The sequence below is a fragment of the Sardina pilchardus genome, chromosome 13 (genome assembly GCF_963854185.1).
Source record: "Sardina pilchardus chromosome 13, fSarPil1.1, whole genome shotgun sequence".
In the NCBI taxonomy this organism is placed as follows: Eukaryota; Metazoa; Chordata; class Actinopteri; order Clupeiformes; family Clupeidae; genus Sardina; species Sardina pilchardus.
In genome coordinates, this window is record NC_085006.1 from 9,439,603 (window position 1) to 9,461,339 (window position 21,737).

Sequence of the window (21,737 nt, forward strand, 5' to 3'; positions counted from 1 at the left end):
GAGTCTCCCCATTGGCTGAGCGTGGTTTGATATTTTTATCTCAACCTGACATACTGACTAAGGGCTATTGAAAAGAAATGCCTTTAGCTGGTAGGCTGTCTGTTTTTTTATTATTATTATTCAATTGTCATAAGCACGTGGCCGTCAGAGCGCGCACTTGGGTTTTGCACCTCGAGCGAAGATATAGGCGCATCCTACTATAAATTGTAAAGACATTTTACTAAAATGGCATAATGCTGCCGCACTTCCTCATAATCTTGCCAACTACAGCGAGCGGGAAGCCATGTGTGTTCTTACCATGCCTTGTTGTTCTTCTTGCTGATAGGCCAGCCGGCTATGGTGTATTATAATCATGCTGATACATGAGCCAGCCTCCCACAAAACACGGAGTGAATCGAAACCGCGCCCCTCCCTGACGCCCACCCGCTGAGCACGTAGCCTACATGGCACAGTTTCTGTCGAGTAATGCCCAGATATTTGGCCTGTATCTTTTAGTTTCGATTTGTTCGTTTCTGTTTGTTTCCTTCCGCGATGTTAACTTGGCCTATATATGTCTTATATTCGGAACTCTTGTCCGTGTTTTGAAAAAGGTTTCGGTGGTGGGTGTGGCTATGAAATATGGGCGGATCTTAAAGATCTGCTGTGTGCCCCGTTGTGTTTTATGCCGATGCTCGTCACCGCCATCTTGTTGCAACTCCTCTGCGCGAGTGGAAAGAGTTTGTACGAGGGGATCCAGCCACGACTCTTTTCTTTTTTTTTTATGTTTCTGGTGCGTCCGGTGGATCCCGCAGGGAAGTTTAAAGTGCCCCTTTATCACACATTTTCTTTATTATCTGGAGTAAAACAGTTGCGCACCAGAAATGAGCATCGAGACACTGTTAGAAGCAGCCAAGTTCTTGGAATTGCAAGCCCAGCAACAACAGAAAACACGTGGTAAGGAGGGGATGCTAAGCTGTGGGGGGTGTTGGGGGGAGGCATAGCAAGTAGTAGCGGTAGAGTCTGTAATGTGAAATCCTGGATTTTCAAAGGTTAGAACCAGGAGGTCATGTGCACCGAACATTGGTAATGATAAATGCATAACTGGTGTGATGTAGTGTTAGTGCATTAAGTTTTCCATGAAGCCTAACGTTCCATTAGGAATTGGAACGTTTTCGTGTGGTGTGTGAATGTAACACACGCTGTGCATTGAAGAGCTTTATGGCTAGACGCTAACTTATTTGCATAAATCAGGTTGTTCTTGTGGTATACATAATATACTAAACGAGGATCATATATCATGGGCTGAAAAACCGCCGTTTTCCTGACAGTAGAGGGCAAATTCGATTGGATTTTGAACAAGGAGTATGCGGCAAATAATTACACACCACATAAATAGTATGGATTGCATCACTAGAGCATTTCTGATCAATTAGGCTACTTGCGTGTTTTTTACGTGTAAGCGTCGGGCTAACCTTTACTTTCCGGACTGTTGCGGTAATCGTGTTAAATATTGGGTTCTAGTTAGATTACTTCAGCAACTCATTACGCATACCGTTTTGTTAATCGTCTCCATTAAAGTTTTATGCTGATTTCATTTGTAGGTCAAATCTCCGTCTCATAAACAAGTAATATTACTCAGTATAGACCTGCCTATGCCTTGGGCGGTGGCTTTGTCCGAGTGTTTTACATAATGACCTGACATCTCTGGGATCTCATATTACACTGAGTATTATTAGTCTTCCCTTTAAGGTTATCCCTAGTTTTTTCAGTATTTCTCATTTATCATGTATTGTCACATGTGTATTCGATGTACACACAAAAACATGATGTCATCGGAGAGACTAGTTTTGTTTGGATTTCGTTGTTACCGCAGCGAGCCGGACTGGCGCGTTCTTGTTCGCTACATTCTAGCTGTTGACGACGTGTCCCGTCTGTCTCCGCCCCTCAGTCGAAACCGCGTGGACAAAGCCCACCCCTTTCACCATGTGGACGGCAGCACGACAGGCTTGCGCTATTTCACCGTTTGACACACTGTTTGAATGTTAACATGTAACGAGGGTAACAACTTTGTTTAGTTTAATTGCAGAAAGGCCACCCATTGCTCTATCTGACCGATACGACTGAATTGAACTACCATTCATTTGTAAGGCAGTGCAGTCTACACACATTCATCCCCACCCCCTTTCTAGTCAATCCTACTTGGCGGATTTTGTATGCCTCGTTCATTGGTGCAGGTCACGACGAGAAAGAATCTAGGGCACTAACCCCCCCCCCCCCCCCCCCCCCTCCTCCATCTCTAAATGTGAAAGAGTTATATAATGTGAGCTAAATTATCCATGTGTCTTCTCGTGTTGTTTTGCTTAGTAAAAAGCCATTAGTAACTGATTAATGTATTATTAATTGGATAAATTGGATTAATTGTCTATATCTTAATTGGTAGTTGAATATATTTTCTTTAAATATGGGAAATATTACATTCCTTCACGAATTATGTTGTAAATGGTAATTTGAAACACTGACTGTAGCTTTCTTGTAGTGTTGGGCTGTGTTGTTCAAACACTTTGGGCACTCCTTACCTACCTACACCATATTCCTCTCTCTAACTGTCAGCTCAGGCCTCCCTTGGGTTGTCAGGGTTAGTTTTCAACATTCTGGTCTCAAGCACCTACTTTGATGGTTTGTATGTAATAGACTGCAGTCCACTGCTGATGGTTAGTGCAGGTCATATACATTATTTTGCAATGATACAGTTAAGAGGAGCAACTTAGAGAGTATTAAAAAAAAGAGATGATTGAGACATTAGTGTAATAGATGTTTGAGACATTGAGTATTTCAGCCGTTGATTCAACAGTGTTGATTTTTATCAGATGTGTGTGTTTTTGAGTTAGATGGTATGTGTGTGCGTGCCTGTGTGTGTGTGCTCCTTGTGGTTACCGCATCACTGCGCTCCTCTCTGCTGTAGCCTGCTCTGCTGGCGGCGGGCTGTGAGCGGGCTGACAGCAGACATCTGTTCTGCATTGGGACACGGAGCAGAGCGAGGCGCTTGTCACTGCCCCGCATTAGCATTAGCTGAGCTGTCAGGACACTGTGCTCCCGCTGCCTGCCTGTCTGTCTGTCTGTGACCGGAAGGACCAGAGGTGTGAGTGCTACCTCTCACATCCTCATTGGACAGCTGTGAGCAAGCCATAATGAAGTACCGCACTCTTGCTCCTGTTCCATGGTCAGCAGATGGTGTGCCACTCATTTACTTACTTATTTATCTGGAACACGCAAGGTCATTAGATCGGGGGATTTCTGTGCTGGTCTCATCTTTATTGCCTTTCTATCCCTGGTTCATTATTTTAGCGTCAGAGAGGGTTCATTTATGAAGTAGTACCGGTATGTTTTGTCATGGAAATGCTCGACTGGAAATCCACTCGAGCCACTATGAGTCAGAAAGGGGGTTATTCATCCCACATTGCCTAATTCATTTCAGTCCTTCTCTCAGCCAAACGAGTGCTACTCTAGTCTGTCCCAATCCTTGGGGGTATCCGAGAACAATGCAGGGAAAAGCTGCCTAGTCATTGCTGGAGTGGGTGGCTCACTGGAGTGGATAACTTGCCTCAGTGGTGTGATGGTGTCGGCTAGCGTGTGTAGGTTTGGTGCTTTTATGTCCTTTTTTCTTCCCTTTCCAAAAGCCTCTGCAGCAAAACAGACGAGAGTGCTTCCTCCGTATGTACAGTTCGGCACAGTGGTGATCTGCACACAATTAAAGACGCGCATTGATTCCTGTATGAAAGAGAGTAGTCAGGACGTCCTTGAGGTGAACTGGACCGCTCTTGTAAGTGTACAGTGCTCGGTCTCGCTCTCCTGAGCACAATACCACGTTCTGTCTTGAAGGAGCTGCAATGTTATCAGCTGCAAATTGCACCCATTTGTCTAGGAATGGGTTATGGGGGGTTGTCCAGGAGTTGCAAGAAAGCCTTGAGTATTGATGGGGTCGAACGAGTCCATTCGTGCCTTTGCAATTGCTAACGTTGCTGTTTCCATAGTAACTGACCATCCTCCTTGTACAACCCCCCATCCTCAACCCTTGTGGACTGGCGGCGCATGTGCACCAGTAGCTGGGAACACCCACTCTCGTAGAACAGCTGACTTGCGCTGGTTTGGCGTAGTGTGGCGAATCCTCCATCTGATTACCCCCCCACCCCCCACTCCCAGAAAAGATACGGTTAGTAGTCTGGGAGAATGCCTCCCTTTTGAGACTGGCTCAGTAGCTCTCAGAAGAACTTATGGGCTTGTAGTCTTGTCATGTGTAGCATAAATGTACAGTATCGTGTTCTACAACTTTCTGCTTCAGCTTCACAACAGTAATAGCACATATGTAGAAACTTAACTTGACCGATTTACCCAGTCAGACCCATCGTGTGGTGAACAGTTGCTTTTATGGCCAGGCTCAGGTGAAGACTCGTGACAAAGGAGACTGCCATCATGACACAGGGGCCATGTGCTCTGTGTTAAGGCCCATTTGTTAGGTGTCATTAAGATAAGAACGCCCCTGTTGTGCTCTGTGAGAGACTGTCCACTGCCGAAAAGCTCCTTTACGCTCACTAGAAACATATATCCGAGTAAGTGGTAAAATAAGGAGCTTAGTCTTGGAATTACAGAACGCGACAACACGGCAGCTTCAAGGCTACCATTCCTCCCTGGAATAGTGCTTTGACAGCGTAACATGACTTGGATTAAACCTGCTTAGTGAAAAATATCAGCATTTTCCAGCAGAGTGCCGATAAGTCCTTCTCTCTTCTCCACGATCAAACCTCAGCTCATTTCATACCCTGATTGCCGCCCAACCCTCCTGGCATCAAGACAAGGCCATTCTCACATATCGCTCCTCTTAGGATTAGCTCACTCTGTTTTGATTCGGTAGAATTTTACTGGTAACAGGATCCTGCCAATTGAACTGTTATTTTTTCCCTCCGTTTCTGAGGTCGTGTTTTAGAGCCCACATTTGTAACACTATAAAAATGTGGCACGTTAAAAGTCTGGGCACAGCCTTGTCCTCTTATCTGCCCTTTTACAGGGAAAAAGCACAACTGCTCACAGTGCAAGACACATGCTCGCCGCTGTACCAGAGCCCCGGATGCGTTTCACCCTAAGTGAAAACCCAGCATGTTTTTTTCTCTTCCTGTCAGGGCCGGTCAGTCTTCCCTCTCCTAGCTGGTCTGGGATCAGCAGAGGCTGCATAATTCATTGACTATTTAAGGATTGGCTGACGTCCAGGGGGCAGAGTCTTAGCTCCCGAGCCTGAAGCGTAAGGCGCTGTTGGGAGCAGCCCAAGAGAGGAGGAGTAGAGCGGGGGGGGGGAGTGGGCGAGAGTTTACCAGCATCGGGTTTCCATGAAAGCTACGCTAAAGTAACCTTAGCCCACACCATGAACACGCTGTGCCTTACAAGGGGATGGATAATAGGCTGCGTGTGTGTGTGTGTTTTCGTGTGTGTTTTCTCTCTTTTTCTAGCTAATTACTCTTCACAATACCCGATCCCTATATCCAAGGCCTCTTTTGAGCTTGTCGTGTCGGTGTGAGCTTCTGTGCTCTCTGTCCTCAGATGTGTTTTTGCGGCCGCGTGTGTACGTGTGCAGTCCCATCAGAGGCCAAAGGTCACACAGCAGCCCATGTATAGCATGTTTCCTGCCCTGCTGCGCCGGCTCAAATGTGGCTCAGCCACCCGTCCTGAGGTCACGGGCTCAACATGTGGTTTAACGCGGAACAAGACCCATTAGTTTTAGTGCGTGCGTGTGTTATCGCGGTTTTATCATTTGGCCACACTGTGCTTGGCAGGCCGCGTTGAAATGACATCGTGTTTTCCAATCCGTGAGCTTGCAATTTATTTAGCCCGGTGCGCAAAATCTAGGTCAGAGTGGCGGCGAGTGGTTTTGAAGTATTGACTGTATGTTCACAGGGTTGAAGTCCATGCCTCCCACATCTAATTGGTGTTCGTTGAGCACACGAGCCCAAGAAAATGCTCAATCAGATTTGGCCTTTTGTTCTCAAAAATCCACATCCTTTTATCTGTGGTGTCTGTTGCTGAGGATGCAGTAACCAAACGGAATCTGGCTCAGTCATGTGACTGTCATTATTTATTTCCCATTTTCCTGGCTATTCTCCCTCTCTGGCTTCACCCTTCTTTTGCCTGTTTGAATATGTCCATGTGGCTAACACTCCCCCCGCTCTCTCTCTTTTCAGAGGAGAATGAGTTGAGGGAGCGGCTCCGTCAGGAGCAGGAGGCGGAGCAGAGGAAGAGGACGGAGGCGGCGGCGGCGCAGGCCGTGCGGGTCAACAACCACCACCACCATCACCACCACGTCACCTGGGTGGAGGAGCCCAGCGGCCCGGAGCGCCGGCTGGCTCCACTCCCGCCCCAGCTCCAGCCGCCCCCTCCCTCGCTGCCCATAGCGGTCATCCCCATCCCCGTGGTGCCTTCCGCCCCCAACCCCCAGACCGCCTTCCTCCCGGCCCCCAACACAGCACGCAGTCCCCCCACCGTGCACCATCAGCAGCAGCAGGGCTCCCCGAGGAAAGACGCCCGCAGCCCCCCCACCAACCAGCACGGCCACCCGCTGCACGTTCTCATCTCGCCCCAGCCCGAGTCCGAGCCCGCCTCCTTGACCCACTCCCTGTCCGCCGCCAACAAGCACCAGCATCAGCATCAGCCCCACCTGGTGCAGTCCTACCCCGGGACCATCGTCAGCGCATCCCAGCATGCCATGCCCCCTCAGCTGGGGTCCCCGCAGCAGGCGCAGGCCAGCCCGGTGTCCAGAGGCAGTCCGCCGGACGACGGTCGCCACGGGGACGGGAAGAAGAGGCCCGGAGGGTGAGTACTGTCGCGGACGCGTGGATGAAACGTTACGACAGCTGCTCAGACGTCCCCAGATTGAGTTGTACTCTGACAAGTGTAGCCAGATTGATACTTGGATACTCGTCTCTAAGATTTCACCTGGTGTAAATGAACATGGATTACATGTACTTTGGCTTCAGCTGATTGGCTAGTTGCGTATGTTGCAAGAACCCTTATCATGATTGGTTACTGGGTTGAGGACTTGTGTTGCAAGAACCCTTGTCATTGTCTAGCATGTTTGTGGAGACTGTTTTGTCTATTGGACTGTCTCGTTGGTCTGTTGTTGTTGTTGTTGTTGTTGTTATTGTTATTGTTGTTGCCACGCCAGTGGAGAGCGCGACCTCAAGCCCTCTGATCTGTGTTTGCAGGGCAGGGACCAGAGAGGTGCATAACAAGCTTGAGAAAAACAGGTGGGTCCAATAGCATTGCCAGCCACTGCGCGTGTGTGGAAAGAATAATTTCCCCTCTTTCAAGCCTTTCTTTATTTTTCCATCTTTATTTCTCTTCCTCCTGAAGACGCTGCAGCACAGAACGTGTGTGTACACACACACGCTGCTGCCTCAGTCAGTCAGCCCAATACACTTGTGACTCACTTGCCTTAAGCCACTTTGAACTGTGTCAGTAGGGAAGGAAGTCACTAGCCTGGTCAGGTTGGATTGAGTTGGCATTCGAAGAGGTCACAAATTCGAATTAGTCTCCCATGCATCTCCGAAGTGCATGTCCTATTTCTTGGGTAAAAATAATAGCCGGGCAGGCTACATGCTAAATAGTCCAGTGTAGGTGTCTGGGAGGATTTAGGGTTGACTAGGATTGGGCAGAAGCACAAGGAGGTGCATCTGCGGTGCAGTGATCCGCCCTGACTCACCTCCCCCACCCCCTCCTCCTCCTCTTCCTCCTCCTCCTCCTCCTCCTCTTCCTCCCCCCAGACGGGCCCACCTGAAGGAGTGCTTTGAGACCCTGAAGAAGAACATCCCCAACGTGGACGAGAAGAAGGCGTCCAACCTCAGCGTTCTCCGCAGTGCCCTCCGTTACATCCAGGTGAGTCATGCCGCCGTTTCCTCCATACCCCGTGCCTCTCAGGTGTACTTTGACCCCTTGGCAGACTTGGTCGGTCTGCCGGGCGTTGGGCAGATGAGGAAGTGAAGGCAATCAGCTGACGCTGTTCTGACAGCACTAGGCTAGGTGATTCTGACAGATGTACCTTTTGTGTCGAGCACGGCTCAGGTAGCGAAGGGGCATGTTCCAGCAAGCGCGGGCAAATGGAAAGAAAATAAAATTTTCGGATGATTTCGGGACGTGGGCTTTCAGAGGCATTTAGCAAATGCCTTTTTAAGGAGGGGGAAAATTGCCCAGACAGACAGTGAATTTATGAAAAGGACGTGCTGACCCGTTCTGTCTGTCTGTCTGTCTGTCTGTCTGTCTGGGCACTCCAAATCAAGGGAAATATGCCTTGAAAAGCAGACGCTCTTAATCCCGTCGGCTTGTTTGGGAGATTGAATGATTGGGTCGTGCAGGCGGTGGGAATGTGGGGAAAAAGGGTCTTAGCTGACAACCGCCCCCCCCAGAATCACTCCCTCCCCCGCTCCCTCGTTTTATGCTCTCTCTCACACACATATTCAGACTACGAAAGAGGAAGTACTGGTTTGATGACTCAGTCTTTTGCTGAGATATGCAGGCCTGTCTCTCTCCACAATCTTCAGTCCTCTCTCTCTCTCTCTCTCTCTCTCACCCAGCTGCAGTCTCTTTCTAATTCTCTCTCTCTCTCTTTCCCCCCTTCCTCCCTCCCTTCCTGCCCTTTGTGCTGCTTCACCTGTCGGAACATAGAGTACTGCTCCTAACCTCCCCTCTACACACACACTCAAACCCTCACACACGTACACGTACACCAACAAGAAAGATGAGGTCCAGGATGAGAAGAATTGAGAGGCTAATAGAGAGAGAATGAAAGAAAGACGGAAGGAAGGAAAGGAAAGAAAGTGTGTGAGTGAGGGGCCCACAGGGGGAGGTACGAGGGAGTTGTGATCCTGCCGTGTGTACTAGAGGTGCTTGATGTATTCCGCCCGATCCATGGTGACTGGGGGGGAAAAGTAGGGCAGCGCGCCCGTGTGTGTGTGCATGTGCGCGCGTGTGAGAGCAGAACTCGTGTCAGCGGCGCGGTGTTGTGCAGCGCTAGTCCCGCCCCCCTCTGCCTCAGCCGCGTGGTGGTTAATGTGTGTGTGTGTGTGTGTGTGACTGACTGTGTGACTCTGTGTGCATGCTGCACTGTTGGCAAACTAACCCAGCAACACCGTGTTCCCCTTTAGCAGCTCAGCGCGGCTTACGGTGTATTTAAAGCATGTGGCCGGTCAAAAACAACCGGCCATTTTCCCCTGTCGGCCACAGGGCAGTTAAAGAGGACAAGAAATCTCACCCCCTTTAACAAAAAAAACACACATTAAAAAAGATCCACATCCACATTCAGTAAACTGTTTGTGCAGTCCTCTTATTGAAATATAACACACCAGAATAGAAGTGTAAGGTTTAGATACGGTTTGTTTTTGTCTTAGGATATGGAGTAGTTCGCATTGACTGGAACCATGATACCGCACGGTGTTATCAGAGAGCGTAATGGCGGATCTGTTGCCTGTGTGTCAACAGTGAGCGGCAGAAGGACGGTGTCTTGATACGCGGGTCGTCTCCAGCAGGCGATTAGCTCAGATTAGTGTATTGTCTGTCAGGTCACGGCGTCTCGTGGGCAAGTGTTGCTGAAGTGCAGGTGTGTCCTGAAGAGATAGAGAGAGATAGAGAGAGAGAAGGAGGGAGGGAGAGAGAGAGAGAGAGAGTGTGAGGAAGGCTGTGTGAGGAGTTTCAGAAAGAACAGGGTGTCCCCTCCCCAGCCCTCCCCATCTGAAGAGGCAGCCAGGGGCGGCGCCAACACACACACACACTCACTCTCTTTCACACACACACACATACACCCACACACCAGAGAGAGCAGGGCCTCGGATTGCATGTGTGTGCATCCATGCAGTTCTACCCCCTCCTTTTTTCTCTCTCTTTTTACCGTCTCTCTTTTCCCTCAGCCCTCTGTCTCTCTCTCTCACCACCGGTCTCTTCTAATTTCTCTCTCTCTCTCTCTCTCTCTCTCTCTATCTCCCTCTCTTTTATTTCCCCCTCTTCCTCTCTCGGCTGCTCTTGCCCAACCCGAGGCCAGAGTGCGGCCGTGTGACTAGAGAGTGTCACGGCGAGAGATCAAAAAGAGGAATCATCCGTCAGGGAGTAGAGGCTTCTCACTCCATTCGATTTTCTCTTTAATATACGGCTTCATCTGCCAGCTCCATCTTTGATGTTAGGGCCAACCCCACCTCTCTCTCTCACACACACACACACACACACACACACACACACACACACACACACACACACACATATGCACACACACACCCAAACGTCAGCTGTGTTTGTCTTGCTGAAAGGTGACCGCTTGGCCAATAAGCAACTATGGGAACAGTGGCTCTTGTTCCTGTTTCAGTACATCATGTGCATGTGTGTTTCTTTTTTCGCTCCTCCCGTGCTTGTGTGTCTGCTACAAGACCTGCAAAGAAACCACAGCGATTCACCACAGATTGCGAAGCAGCCCCCGCTTACGCAGTTTCCCCCTTTCGAAAGTTGACCTCTGCTTTTATTTTCTATTGTGCTGTGCGCTGTATTCAATTTCTCTTGTGAGGATATAGCCGGCCTGATTAAAGGATATTCTCCCACGTGTGGATATGCTATCAGATGAAGAGCAGGCGTGTGTGTGTGTGTGTGTGTGTGTGCGCATGTACGTAGTCAGGTTTCACCTGTGTGAAACGCGGTCAGTGTGGCTCTGGAGTAAAGCGCCTCCCCTCCCCCCTCCTCCCCCCGCTGCATGCTGTTCTCTCCTGCTGCCACTGCTGTGTTCTGGCTCCTCTGGCCGCATGAGCACCGAGCACATGGCCTGCCGGAGCCGTGCAACGTCACCCCCCCCCCTCCTCTACCCCACCCCCACCTCCCTACTCAGGCTTAGCCCTGTGAGCCCCGCCTCCTAGTCTCTCTTCTCTCCTCTGCACTCAGCCCTACTGCCCTGGCTTTCTTGTCTTTCTCCGTATTCCTCCCTTCCCCAGATCTCTCTTTTGTTCTTCTTTTATTCCTCTTCGTGTTCCCTCTCTCTCCCCCTCTCTTTTGCGCACTCTTCCCTCAGTAGCCCCCTCCCCCTGCCTTCTTGTGTTTGTTCTCTCTCTGTGCCCCGTGCGCATGCGTCCTCCCTCTCTCCCTCCCTCCCTCTCTCCCTCTCGGTGTCCCACTGATCTGCTTTCCCATGCGCTGCGGCACCACCAGTCCCCTCGATATTTACGCAACGCGCGTGGTCGTACGAGACGCCAAACGCGAACGCAGATCGAGATGAAGGCCGCCTGCCCACGCACTGGACTTCCCTTTCACATTAAAATTCGGTCCAAAATCCGTATATTCAGTTCTCTCTCTCTCACTTTCTCTCTCCCTCTCTCTCCTTCTCTCTCCTTCTCTCCTTTTAGTGAGACGGAAATCCCAAACCTACTTAGTGGACAAGTCGAGCGGACAACCTGAATCTGCTCCCCAAATATAACATCCGGTAAATAGTGTCTGAATTGTGGAGGGAATTGTGATAGATTCTTTTATCAAGTTATGCCTTTTTGACCTCTTGGGTATGTGTGCATTCTTAGAAAACCAACTTAAGTGGGAGCCATTCTTTTGATAATGGCTTTGACATTTGGAAATCCACTTTGCGCGAACAAAAGTAGGCCCCCATTTTTTTCTACTGGAGAGAAATAAGAAATAAGCTGCTGTCCACATCTAGGCTATCTGTTGTTGCGGCGTTGGCCTCCATCTCGCTGTGGTGGACGTTTAGAGGACCTGCAGGGAGCCACAGGGTCAGTCGTCCACCGCTCGGCCTCCATCTTCCTGTTGTAGGACACATCCTTCCGCGGTCGGACGGCAGGGGTCCTTTTTTAAGAACTGAAACATTGAACAAGCGTTTGTTTTTCTTTCCTTTTTGTCTTTTCTTTTTACCCTGGCCAAGTGGATGCAGTGTATGAGCTCACCAAACCACATGGTCTATCCTTGTGCTCACTCACTCACTCTATCTATCCTATCTATCTATCTATCTATCTTTCTCTCACTCTGCCTCCCTCCCTCAGTGAGTCATGCAGGAACAAATAGATTTTAAAAACATGTACATGCAATCTTTACATTGTGTGGGGTGTGGGCATTTTGTCGTTTAGTCATCTACTGGGGCAGAGGTGTGTGTATGTGTGTGTGTTTGTCCTTTCTAAGCGCAGGCTATTGATTGGTTATGTCCCAGGTCTCAGTGTGCTCAACAGGTCTCCTACACGAGCTGCTCTCAGCCGACATTCTGCTGGGTGGAGAACATAGGGCTCTTTCCAGCAGCAGAAAGCCTCATTTGCACCTTCTTTCGCTGCCATTTTTCTGTTTGACCCAGACAGTAATTTGCCGTCTGTCTAGAGCCCCGTGTTCATCCAGAAAGAAATGGCAGGTGAGGGCTGAAAAGAAGAAACCCACCTACCCCTTCTCTCTCTCTCTCACACACACACACACACCGAGACATACACACACACACACACACACACACACACACACACCGAGACATTCACACACACACACACACACACCGAGACATTCACACACACACACACACACACACACACACCGAGACATTCACACACACACACACACACACACACGAGACATTCACACACGCGCACAGAGAGACATTCACACACACATAACGTCTCTGTACTGTGCCAGTGGGCCCGAGGGAACAGGCAAGCCCTCATCTCGGGTTGTGACACGTACATTATTGTGGATAATGGCGGCAGGCTGAGTAAAGTGAGAAACTGACATAAGTGCTCCTCCCGGGCCGGCCCCTCCCGGCTCTTTTACGTTACCTAGGGAGCCAGGGGCCACGTGAGGGTGGTTAGTCACGCTCGGAATTACTGCAGTCCAGAGTTGTAGGTAGAGGGGAGGGCTGGGGGAAGTTAGGGGTGGGGGGGTTGCTCACACCCAGGCTCACAGTCACGAGACGGGGGAGAGGATCTTGCTGAGGCCGGCCTGGAGCCAGGCAGTCGTTTGAGGAGGAGCGAGTTTGCGACGTGCCCCGGAGCGCCCCTCCCCCCCCCCCCCCCCCCCCCTTGAGCTGGAGCTGCGGGATGACTGGCCTCGTGTGCTGCAAAAGTGAGTCAGTGAGCAGTGCTGCCGCCCTCGTAACCCCCCCCACCCCACTCGCTCGCTCGCTCTTGGGCCCTCCTACTGTCTCAGTCAGGACATGTGCGCCTCACTCGCATTGCATGTGGCGCTGACTGAACCGTGTTTACCTTCCTCTCCCACTCTGGACTAATCAGACCGGGCAGCTCCGCTTACACTCGCGTGCGTGCGCGCGCAGAGCCGCACACACAGGCGCACACACAGGCGCACACACAGGCACACACACAGGCACACACACAGGCACACACACACACACACACAATCACAATCACAGGAAGACACCAAGAACTCCAGAACATACACAAATCTTATATAGAAATTCACACAGACATCCAGACCCCACAACATGCGCACACACACACACACACACACACCCAACCATACAGTAGTCCCTCTTGTTGGTACACATAATACACATACTTTGTATTGGACACCTAATCCTCACAGCCAAACACACAGCACATGGAGGATTACAGGCTCGGTATGGAGCTGGCGAGGAGGGCTGGAGATGGGAGGGGAGATTGTGTGCGTGTGTGTGTGTGTGTGTGTGTGTGTGTGAGTAAGAAACAAGCAGCCTCCATGCGAGGCTCATGTTACAGGGGGGGCCATGTGAGCCTGTTGAACCCAGCCAAGCAGTGAGCCTGCAAGTAGGTAGTGGAGCTGCCACTGTAGCCCTGTGGAGTCTTAGGTTTTATCGTGTTTGTACACGGCCAATATTTTGATGTGTGTGTGTGGTGTATTTGTGTGTGTGTGTGTGTGTGTGTGTTAGAGGGGAGGCGCGTACAGTTGGTGTGTCACACTGCTTTCAATGTAGCCAGGTGGTGTGATTGCGTTTGTGTGTGAGAATGTGTGTGTGTGTTTGTGTGTGTGTGAACTGGTGTTCAGGGCTCCCATTGAAGTTGAGGAGGTTTGGGTGTTTGTGGAGCAGGCCTGGTGGCAGGTGACTCATATTGGCTGGTACGCACAGCTGGGGCTACAGGCAGCACCGTCTCTGGCTCTCATCCCTGGAGTGAAGCTGTCAGCAAGCGCATACACACACACACACACACACAAAATTGTAAAACACATACTCGTGTGAACAAATATGCACACTTAACACAGACTAGCAAAGAGTGTGGGGGAAGGGTGGGAGTGGGCCTCTCAGAAAGCCCTTCCCCCCTTCCTTAGGAGAGGTGGGGGTTGGTTGGCTTTGAGAGAGGGGTGGAGCTGGAGAGGATGGAGATCAAGACTAGTTCCTGTAAAACCATCTTTAGAGAGAGGCAGACAGACAGACAGACAGACAGACAGGCAGGCAGGCAGACACACAGGCTGCTTTCATATGAAAAGCAGCGTCTGATGTTCTCTCTCAGTTGGCAGAGTGTTTCAAATGCCGCAGTGAGCCAACGTGCTGCTGCACCCTACCCTATTAGCGTACCGTGTGGGGAAAATCCAACAGCTACGCAAGCAACTGTGTGTATGTGTGTGTGTGTGTGTGTGTGTGTGTGTGTGCCACGGCATTCTACAATGGTGCACTTTACACTGACACACTGTGCTCTTCATGAATCTGGTTGCCAAGGAAACTATGGTGGGTTTTCAGCCGTCACCTTGACAACAGCAGGCCACTCTGGCATCTCATTTGTTGAGACAAAGACCCCCCTAACTGAGTAAAGGGGGGGGGGGGGGGGGGGGGCAGGCATGCTCCACTCCTCCCGCTCTCCCGCCCCCATCAAATGCCGTGGGTGTTGATTGGAGCAGGACTCCATCCATCATCTCAAACTGAATTTTGGGAGCTAAGCTAGAGCTAGCAGCTGCTGCATGGCTACTTGCTGACAGGCTCCTGTTCCGGTCACGACAGCCCCCCACTGACCAGTTGCTCTTGAGTGCTTTGATGACGTTGCTGGAATGTTTGTCATTACTGTTCAATGCTTGTGTTTGTCAGGAGGGGGGTGAGGGAGAGAGACTGACTCTGTTGAAGACCAAAGGACACGTCTCAAATAACAAAAAGAAAACCAAGTTCAGAATTAGAGGGGTGTGTGTGTGTGTGTGTGTGTGTGTGTGTGTGTGTGTATGTGTGTGTGGACCACATACAGTAGGCCTCTGATCCTTAGGCAGGTGCTATAGCCCACTGGCTCCCAGGAGGTTACCAGCCATTTATATTCACCAGCCTCACTGGCCTGTAGTTTGTAAGAGCTCCCCATTAAAAGGCTCTCTGCCACATAGGAAAACTACTCAAGCGCATATTAACATGGTTCATACTTTCTACATTGCTGCTGATTATGGCTGGGTCTCGTAGCATTGAACGACTCAACTGAAGTCTCACAGAGAATCATGGTGGTGTTCACAGATTTTCCATGCTCACCATCTGTCTCCTGCTCCGTGCGCTTGGCTCTTGCTTTGTCTCGGTACAGCCCTGGGATTGGATTGTTTGGCCCTGTGAGTCTCCCTGTGCGAGGTGTTTGGTTTCACTTTCTCTCCACCCGCGCCTGTTTGTTTGTGGGATCTCCAGGTGACAACTGGAGGAGTCTGTGGGCTGCCCATCACGGTGTGGCAGAGACTCTCTCTCTCTCTCTCTCTCTCTCTCTCTCTCTCTCTCTCTCTCTCTCTCTCTCTCTCTCTACACATACACACACACACACACACACACACACAGTATCTCCCTTTCTCTCCTGTAAACACCTTGGTGGAGCCCCCATGCCTCTGCCCTGTGTGGGGCACCAGTGTCAGCTGACTCAGTAAGGGGGAGGGGGGGGGGGCAGGAAAGTGGGTCACAGAGAGCCCATCCATGTGCCTTATAAGGCATCTCTCTCTCTGTCTCTCACTTACTCTCTCTTTTTGTCTCTTTCTCCCCCTCCCTCTGGACCCAGTCCAAGGCCTACCAGTGTCTTTCCACTCTCTCCCTCTTGCTCCGTCTCTCTTTTGTTTTTCCCCTCGCTGGCTCCGATGGGAAAGAGTGGGTAGCAGTGGTGGGCAGGGTAGTGCAGTGAGGAGGGTAGTGGTGGTTGGCTGATTGCTGGCAGTCTGCCTCGACTTTCTTACTCACTGCTCCTTGGTCCAGATGGCCACACCTGATTGGCTCTGAGCAAAAACAGAACATACACACACACACACACACACATTGACATTAGAATACATACACATCACATATAGATGACATTGACAGCCACCGAGCAAATGTCTCCGGTCTCCATAAGAGAGCTGGAAACTTTGTACTCAAGTGCTTCTCCCTTCCAACTTTCTGACACTCTTACACACACCTACACACCTACACACACACACACACACACACACACACACACACACACACACACACACACACACACACACACACAGAGCTCTCCTGACCTCTGTTATGTTCTGCTCTGCTCTGCTCATGGGCTGATGTCTATTCCCCACCATTGCTGGAAAAACCACTAATCTATGGCCTTGCTCCAGTAGGAGGCCTTGAATCAATTTAGAGCCTCCTCATACCACACTCCCCCCCTCGTCTTTCTTTCACGGAACGGTGTCCTGTAAGGTCACTCACAGCCTCACACAGCCTCACACAGGATGTTCGCTCGCTGGAGAATCGTGTGCCGGGCCGTGAGGGAGACTTTCGGTGGGCGCTAATTTGCGTACGCTCCCGCTGTCCTGCCCTCCCTCCCTCCCCCAGTGACCTGCTTTGTGCTGCGGGGGCAGGGTGGGGCGGAGTGACCGTCGCCTGTCCCGGCGACGTCATCGCTCGTCCATTTGTGTCGGCCGTTAGGTAAACACGGAGTAGGAGCGCGGTAGTGACTGTTGGCTGCAGTGAGGGAAAACACGTGTGTGTGTGTGTGCGTGTGTGTGTGTCTGTGCTTGTGTGACCTACTAATACACACACACACACAAACACAATGTTCCATCCACCCCTGCCCTCCAGCAAGGAAAGAATGAGTGGTTTGAAGCAGGGGTTTGGACGAGTGTGTTCATATTTGTATCTAGTTCAAATAAAAAAGTGTTTGTGTGGAACTGTTCTGGGCTGTGCTCGAGTTGGATTGCGTGAAGGCAAATATTGAAATAGACAAGTGGAAGCCCTTCTGTTCTCACGCTCTCTGTGGTACACGAAGGTTGGAGCCTGGCTGTGTGTCTGGGTCTGTGGGATGGATGTACACTATGTACTAACCCTCCCTCTCTCTTTCTCTCTGTCTTTTTCTTTCTCTCTCTCTCTCTCTCTCTCTCCCTCTCTCTCTCTCTCTCCACAGACGCTGAAGCGTAAGGAGAAGGAGTTTGAGCACGAGATGGAGCGTCTGGCGCGGGAGAAGATCGCCACGCAGCAGCGGCTGGCCGAGCTCAAAAACGAGCTGAGCCAGTGGATGGACGTGCTGGAGATCGACCGGCTCCTCCGCCAGACCGTGCAGCCCGAGGACGACCAGGCGTCCACCTCCACAGCCTCAGGTCAGTCACAGCACGGCCCCTCGCCACCGCACTCACAGCGGGCCCTTCCCCACACGAGTCTATAAATGGAGATAAGACCGCGTCTCATGATTCATGCCATGGTCACTGATTTGGAAGTGTCCGTGACTCCAAAGGTGCTATGAGTCAGTTTCCTGGCTCAGGTCAGGCCATTAGAGGCTTTACGGAGGCATGCTGTCTTCTGTCTTGATTAGGGCTGCAACAATTAATCAAGTCGTTGACCGCTACTAAATGATTCGACAACTATTTTGTTAATCGATTCAATCGGACTAATTAATTAGTGGTAATCTAAATATCTTAGGTGTGTGGATAAAACAAGGCATTTGTGGACATAATCTAGAAACACTGTTCTACATTTTCTTAACAAACTGATTGATCATTTGAGATTTTTATTTTCATTCGTGTTCGTAAAACATTTGTTTTATTTTTCTGTTCTCTCAGAGGGTGAAGACAACATTGACGACGACGACGATGATATTGAGGAGCAAAGTCCGTCTGCTTCACCCACCCTCAAAGTGCCTCAAGCCCCTCAGCCTGAGCCCAGAAAAGCCTCGCCGGTCCCCGCCAGAGCCGCCCTGCTCACCACCAACAACCACCACCACCACCACCACCACAACCACCACTCCCCCACCACCGTCCAGCACAAGCTCCCGCCCCAGCTGGCCCTCTCCGCCGCGGCCCTGACCGCGCCAGCCAAGGCCCAGGCCCTCGTTCCGGTCTCGGTCTCGGCCGCGGTGCCCACCACCATCCCCAGCCCGGTGGCGGCCCTCAGCCCGGTCACCAGCTCCCCGCTCCAGGCCCAGACGCTGATGGCCCCGCAGGCGCTCCTGGCGGCCCACGCGCACATCGTCGCCGCGCCCGGCGCCAGCAACGGCATGGGCGCCCTCAACAACGGCATGGCGGGCCTGGTGCAGCCCACCGTCATCGCCCACGCCGCGCCGGTCTCCCACGCCTCCGTCATCCAGGCCACGGTCAACCACATCATCCAGCCGGCCGGCAAGCACGCGCCGCAAGTGCTGCAGCAGCAGCCCGGCCATCACGCCCATCCCGGCGCCCAGCAGCACGCCACCCTGGCCCACCTGGCGCCCTCGCCCGCCACCCTGGCCCACCTGGCGCCCTCGCCCGCCACCCTGGCCCACCTGGCGCCCTCGCCCGGCGCCACGCCGCAGCCCATCGGCCACATCACCGTGCACCCGGTGGCGCACCTGAGCCAGCATCACCTGCCCACCCTCTACCCGCAGACCGTGGCCGTCACCCAGCCGGCCATGGTCAGCCACATTGCCCACACGCTCTCCCACGCCCAGGTCAACGGGGCTTCGCCGGGGCAGATGGGTAAGCCGGCGGGAGCCCAGGTGGTCGCCCACCACCCACAGCTGGTGGGCCAGACGGTGCTCAACCCCGTCACCATGGTGACCATGCCCTCCTTCCCTGTCAGTACACTGAAGCTGGCCTGAGGTGGACGAGGATGATGATGGTGACAAAGACACAGATTTGAGATCTGTGACGACGGGGTAGAGGCATCAGAGGCCCGCAGTTTGGGGCCCAACCCCTCCCGCCCCCTGCTGACGCGAGAGCCTGTGGTTGGTCGCAGCGCGAACCCACTTTGGAATCAGTCGAGGCTTCGCCGCTGTAAAGAACACTCAGTACATTCCAAATAAATATACACACATGCACAAAATACACAACTCTATAAAGAACTATAAGAAAGACTTTAATAATTAAAATACGAAAAAAAAAAAAAGAATTTATAAATATCTATAGCTATATATTGACTTGATAAAAAAAAAAAAATGTGTTTATGTGTGTGTGTGGGTGGGTAGAGCAAGGGTATGTTGTCTCGAGTGATTGTTTGCTACTTGCTGTGCGTATTAGCTTGTGAAATCATGGGTCATGAATTCTGAGTGACATGTAGCCCCACCAAATTCCCGGAGAAGGTGCAGTGTTGTCCCGTCTGTGGACACGCGCGCCTCTGCGGTCTCATTGCCTTGACGTATACCAGTGCACATGAAGTACCCCAGACACAAGAGAGACGCAGGCCACGCTTTAAAGCCTCACAGATACTATATGCCTCACCTGATCGACCCGACGGGTGTTCTTGGTGTTGCGTTACGCCGTAATTACTGTGGTTCGAGGTCCACAGTTTTTTTTTTTTTATTGTTCGTCGTGTCACTGTCGGGCACACAAACCTTGCTATATCACGTTTCGGCGCGACCGCTCAAAAGAAGCCCCCTTTAAGACGTTCAGATTTCTGTCCGTATAGCTCTTGAGAATCACCTTGGGCAAGGATCTGTGGTCCTGTCTCACCATCCTCGGCCAGACGTCCCGAGGAGGTTTAACGTGGGGATCCCCAGTTGGCGGCAGTGCCGTGTTTGTTGCCTTTCAGTGCCTCCGGTGCTCTAGTGTTACATGTTGCACTTCCGCCCTCTGCTGTCCAGCCTGGTCCACTGCCGCTACTCCCCACTGTGAGACAGGGCATTTCACCAGTACTCATTCCCCAAGCACACCACTGGTGTGGAGCAAGATCATGGCATTGAAAAAGAGCATTCGGTAGTATATCATGACACAAAAAGTGGTGTCGGTCCCAGATGGACGTTGTGAATGTATATAAAAAAAAAACGATTATTTACTGCATTGCATCGTATGCCTTTTGTCTTTGCATCATGAAGAAATTTTAGGAATTATTTGGTGTGAGTGGAGGAAAAACACTGGCAATCAGATTTTGAAAAGCCTAGAAAAAAAAGAAGAAAAAAAAAGATAATGTCCCTCATACTTGGTGAATGTGTTAAGCTTGTAGGCTTTTTGTGGTGTGGGCACTGTGGTTGACCTGCATGTGTTTGATCATGTGCTGTCGTAGCGAGTAGTAGCGTGTGTGTGTGTGTGAGTGTGTGTGAGAGAGAGAGCTGTTTCCAGGAGCTGGCGACAGTGCACCAGCAGAGCCCTGGAGCTTGTGTACGCGAATGTTGACCGACTCGGTTCACCCAGGGAAACGTTTTTCGCACCGTAGTGCGGATGAAGAATGACCATAGGGGTGAGGTTGGTCATCTGCTCACGTTTGTGAACGCAACGCAACTCAAGTCACAAGTGTATTGTGACCGAGCACCTCATCACATCTCCCAAAAAGTATCAAACTGTCACCTGTAGAACTGTGTGTGTGTGTGTGTTGGTACTGTAATGTTCCGCACGAGGGTCCTGACCGCACACACTCCTCTCCCAGTGCCGCCTGTGTCCGCCAGAGTGACAACGGATGAAGTATGAATGGCTGACTGGGTGAATGGCGTCGACTTTAACTCTGGCGAATGACTGAATGAATGGCGCTGTGGTCAGAAGCCCGCATTAGTATTCCATTCCATAAGGGGCGCAGCGGCACGCCCGGCCCACGGCGCCCTCTGGAGGAGGGAGGAGGGAGCGGTCCTCTCCAACACTGTGATGTTGCTGCTCCTCGGCCCCGTGACGAGCAAAGACACGTTTACAGCTGTACCATTTCAACTGGCAGAAAAAGTTCCCTTCATTTTATGCTTGAGCGTGTGCGTGAGAAATGGTGAGAATATTTTAAGACATCTTTGGCTACATTTTTTTTTCTATGTATGCACATCTAGGCATATGAAAGCATTCACCTTCAAATTTATGTATTTTAACCTGCCTGGTTTCGCATGTAGTTTTGTTGTAATGTTTTTTTTTTTTTTTTTTTCTGGGACCATGTACAGTACTGTATACAATGGGGCAACTTCTCAGACCTCTTTCCACATTGATATTATATATACATAATGTGTGTTTTCCCTATGGAGAAAGTTAAAGTTGTATATAGCCTGTAGACTCGGGGCTGCATTTAGATCTAACTGTCCATTATGTTTAAGAGAACTGTATGAGGAAAAATGCGAAAAATTAATACAAGAGAACAAAAGATAAGAATCCTTAATAAATCTTGTTACGTTTAACTACTAGGCAAGTGTCTATTTTTTTTAAAGGGTTACTGTGTTTGTTAGCATGACTTGAAATATCACTTAGAACACCATCAGAAAATAGCTTGCCCATGCTTTGTTAGAGATATGGTTTGTTCGTAGAGGAAAGTGCTAATTAGTAGCCTATTGTAAATTCTGTTTGAATGCATTTTAAACTACTTGAGCTAAAATGTCATATCTGACAGACATCAACATAACAGATGCCTAAATGAGAGGTCTAAGTCTTAACACTTACTGTAAGAAGAAATCCCTCAG

At 50.7% G+C, this 21,737-nt stretch overlaps 1 protein-coding gene across 3 annotated transcripts; it reads left to right on the forward strand.

The window, feature by feature from the left end:
- Positions 1 to 658: 658 nt before the first annotated feature.
- Positions 659 to 21,458, forward strand: mnta (MAX network transcriptional repressor a). Of its 3 annotated transcripts, XM_062552407.1 has the most exons (7): positions 659 to 933; positions 6,207 to 6,834; positions 7,227 to 7,268; positions 7,785 to 7,896; positions 17,313 to 17,505; positions 17,965 to 18,602; positions 18,633 to 21,458. In XM_062552407.1, exons 1-7 carry the CDS (start codon positions 861 to 863, stop codon positions 18,975 to 18,977), a joined length of 2,031 nt encoding a protein of 676 aa, XP_062408391.1. In that variant the 5' UTR covers positions 659 to 860; the 3' UTR covers positions 18,978 to 21,458. The 3 variants fall into 3 exon arrangements, with proteins under 3 accessions (XP_062408391.1, XP_062408390.1, XP_062408392.1); XM_062552406.1 differs by having other exon boundaries at positions 17,965 to 21,458; XM_062552408.1 differs by lacking the exon at positions 7,227 to 7,268 and having other exon boundaries at positions 17,965 to 21,458.
- Positions 21,459 to 21,737: the final 279 nt, after the last annotated feature.

Bases quoted from the DNA above. Each gene is read 5' to 3' on its own strand.
- mnta (XM_062552406.1), top strand. From the start codon at position 861: ATGAGCATCGAGACACTGTTAGAAGCAGCCAAGTTCTTGGAATTGCAA. The intron at 7,897-17,312 runs GTGAGTCATGCC...CTCTCTCCACAG, and splicing joins GTGCCCTCCGTTACATCCAG to ACGCTGAAGCGTAAGGAGAA. The intron at 17,506-17,964 runs GTCAGTCACAGC...CTGTTCTCTCAG, and splicing joins GTCCACCTCCACAGCCTCAG to AGGGTGAAGACAACATTGAC.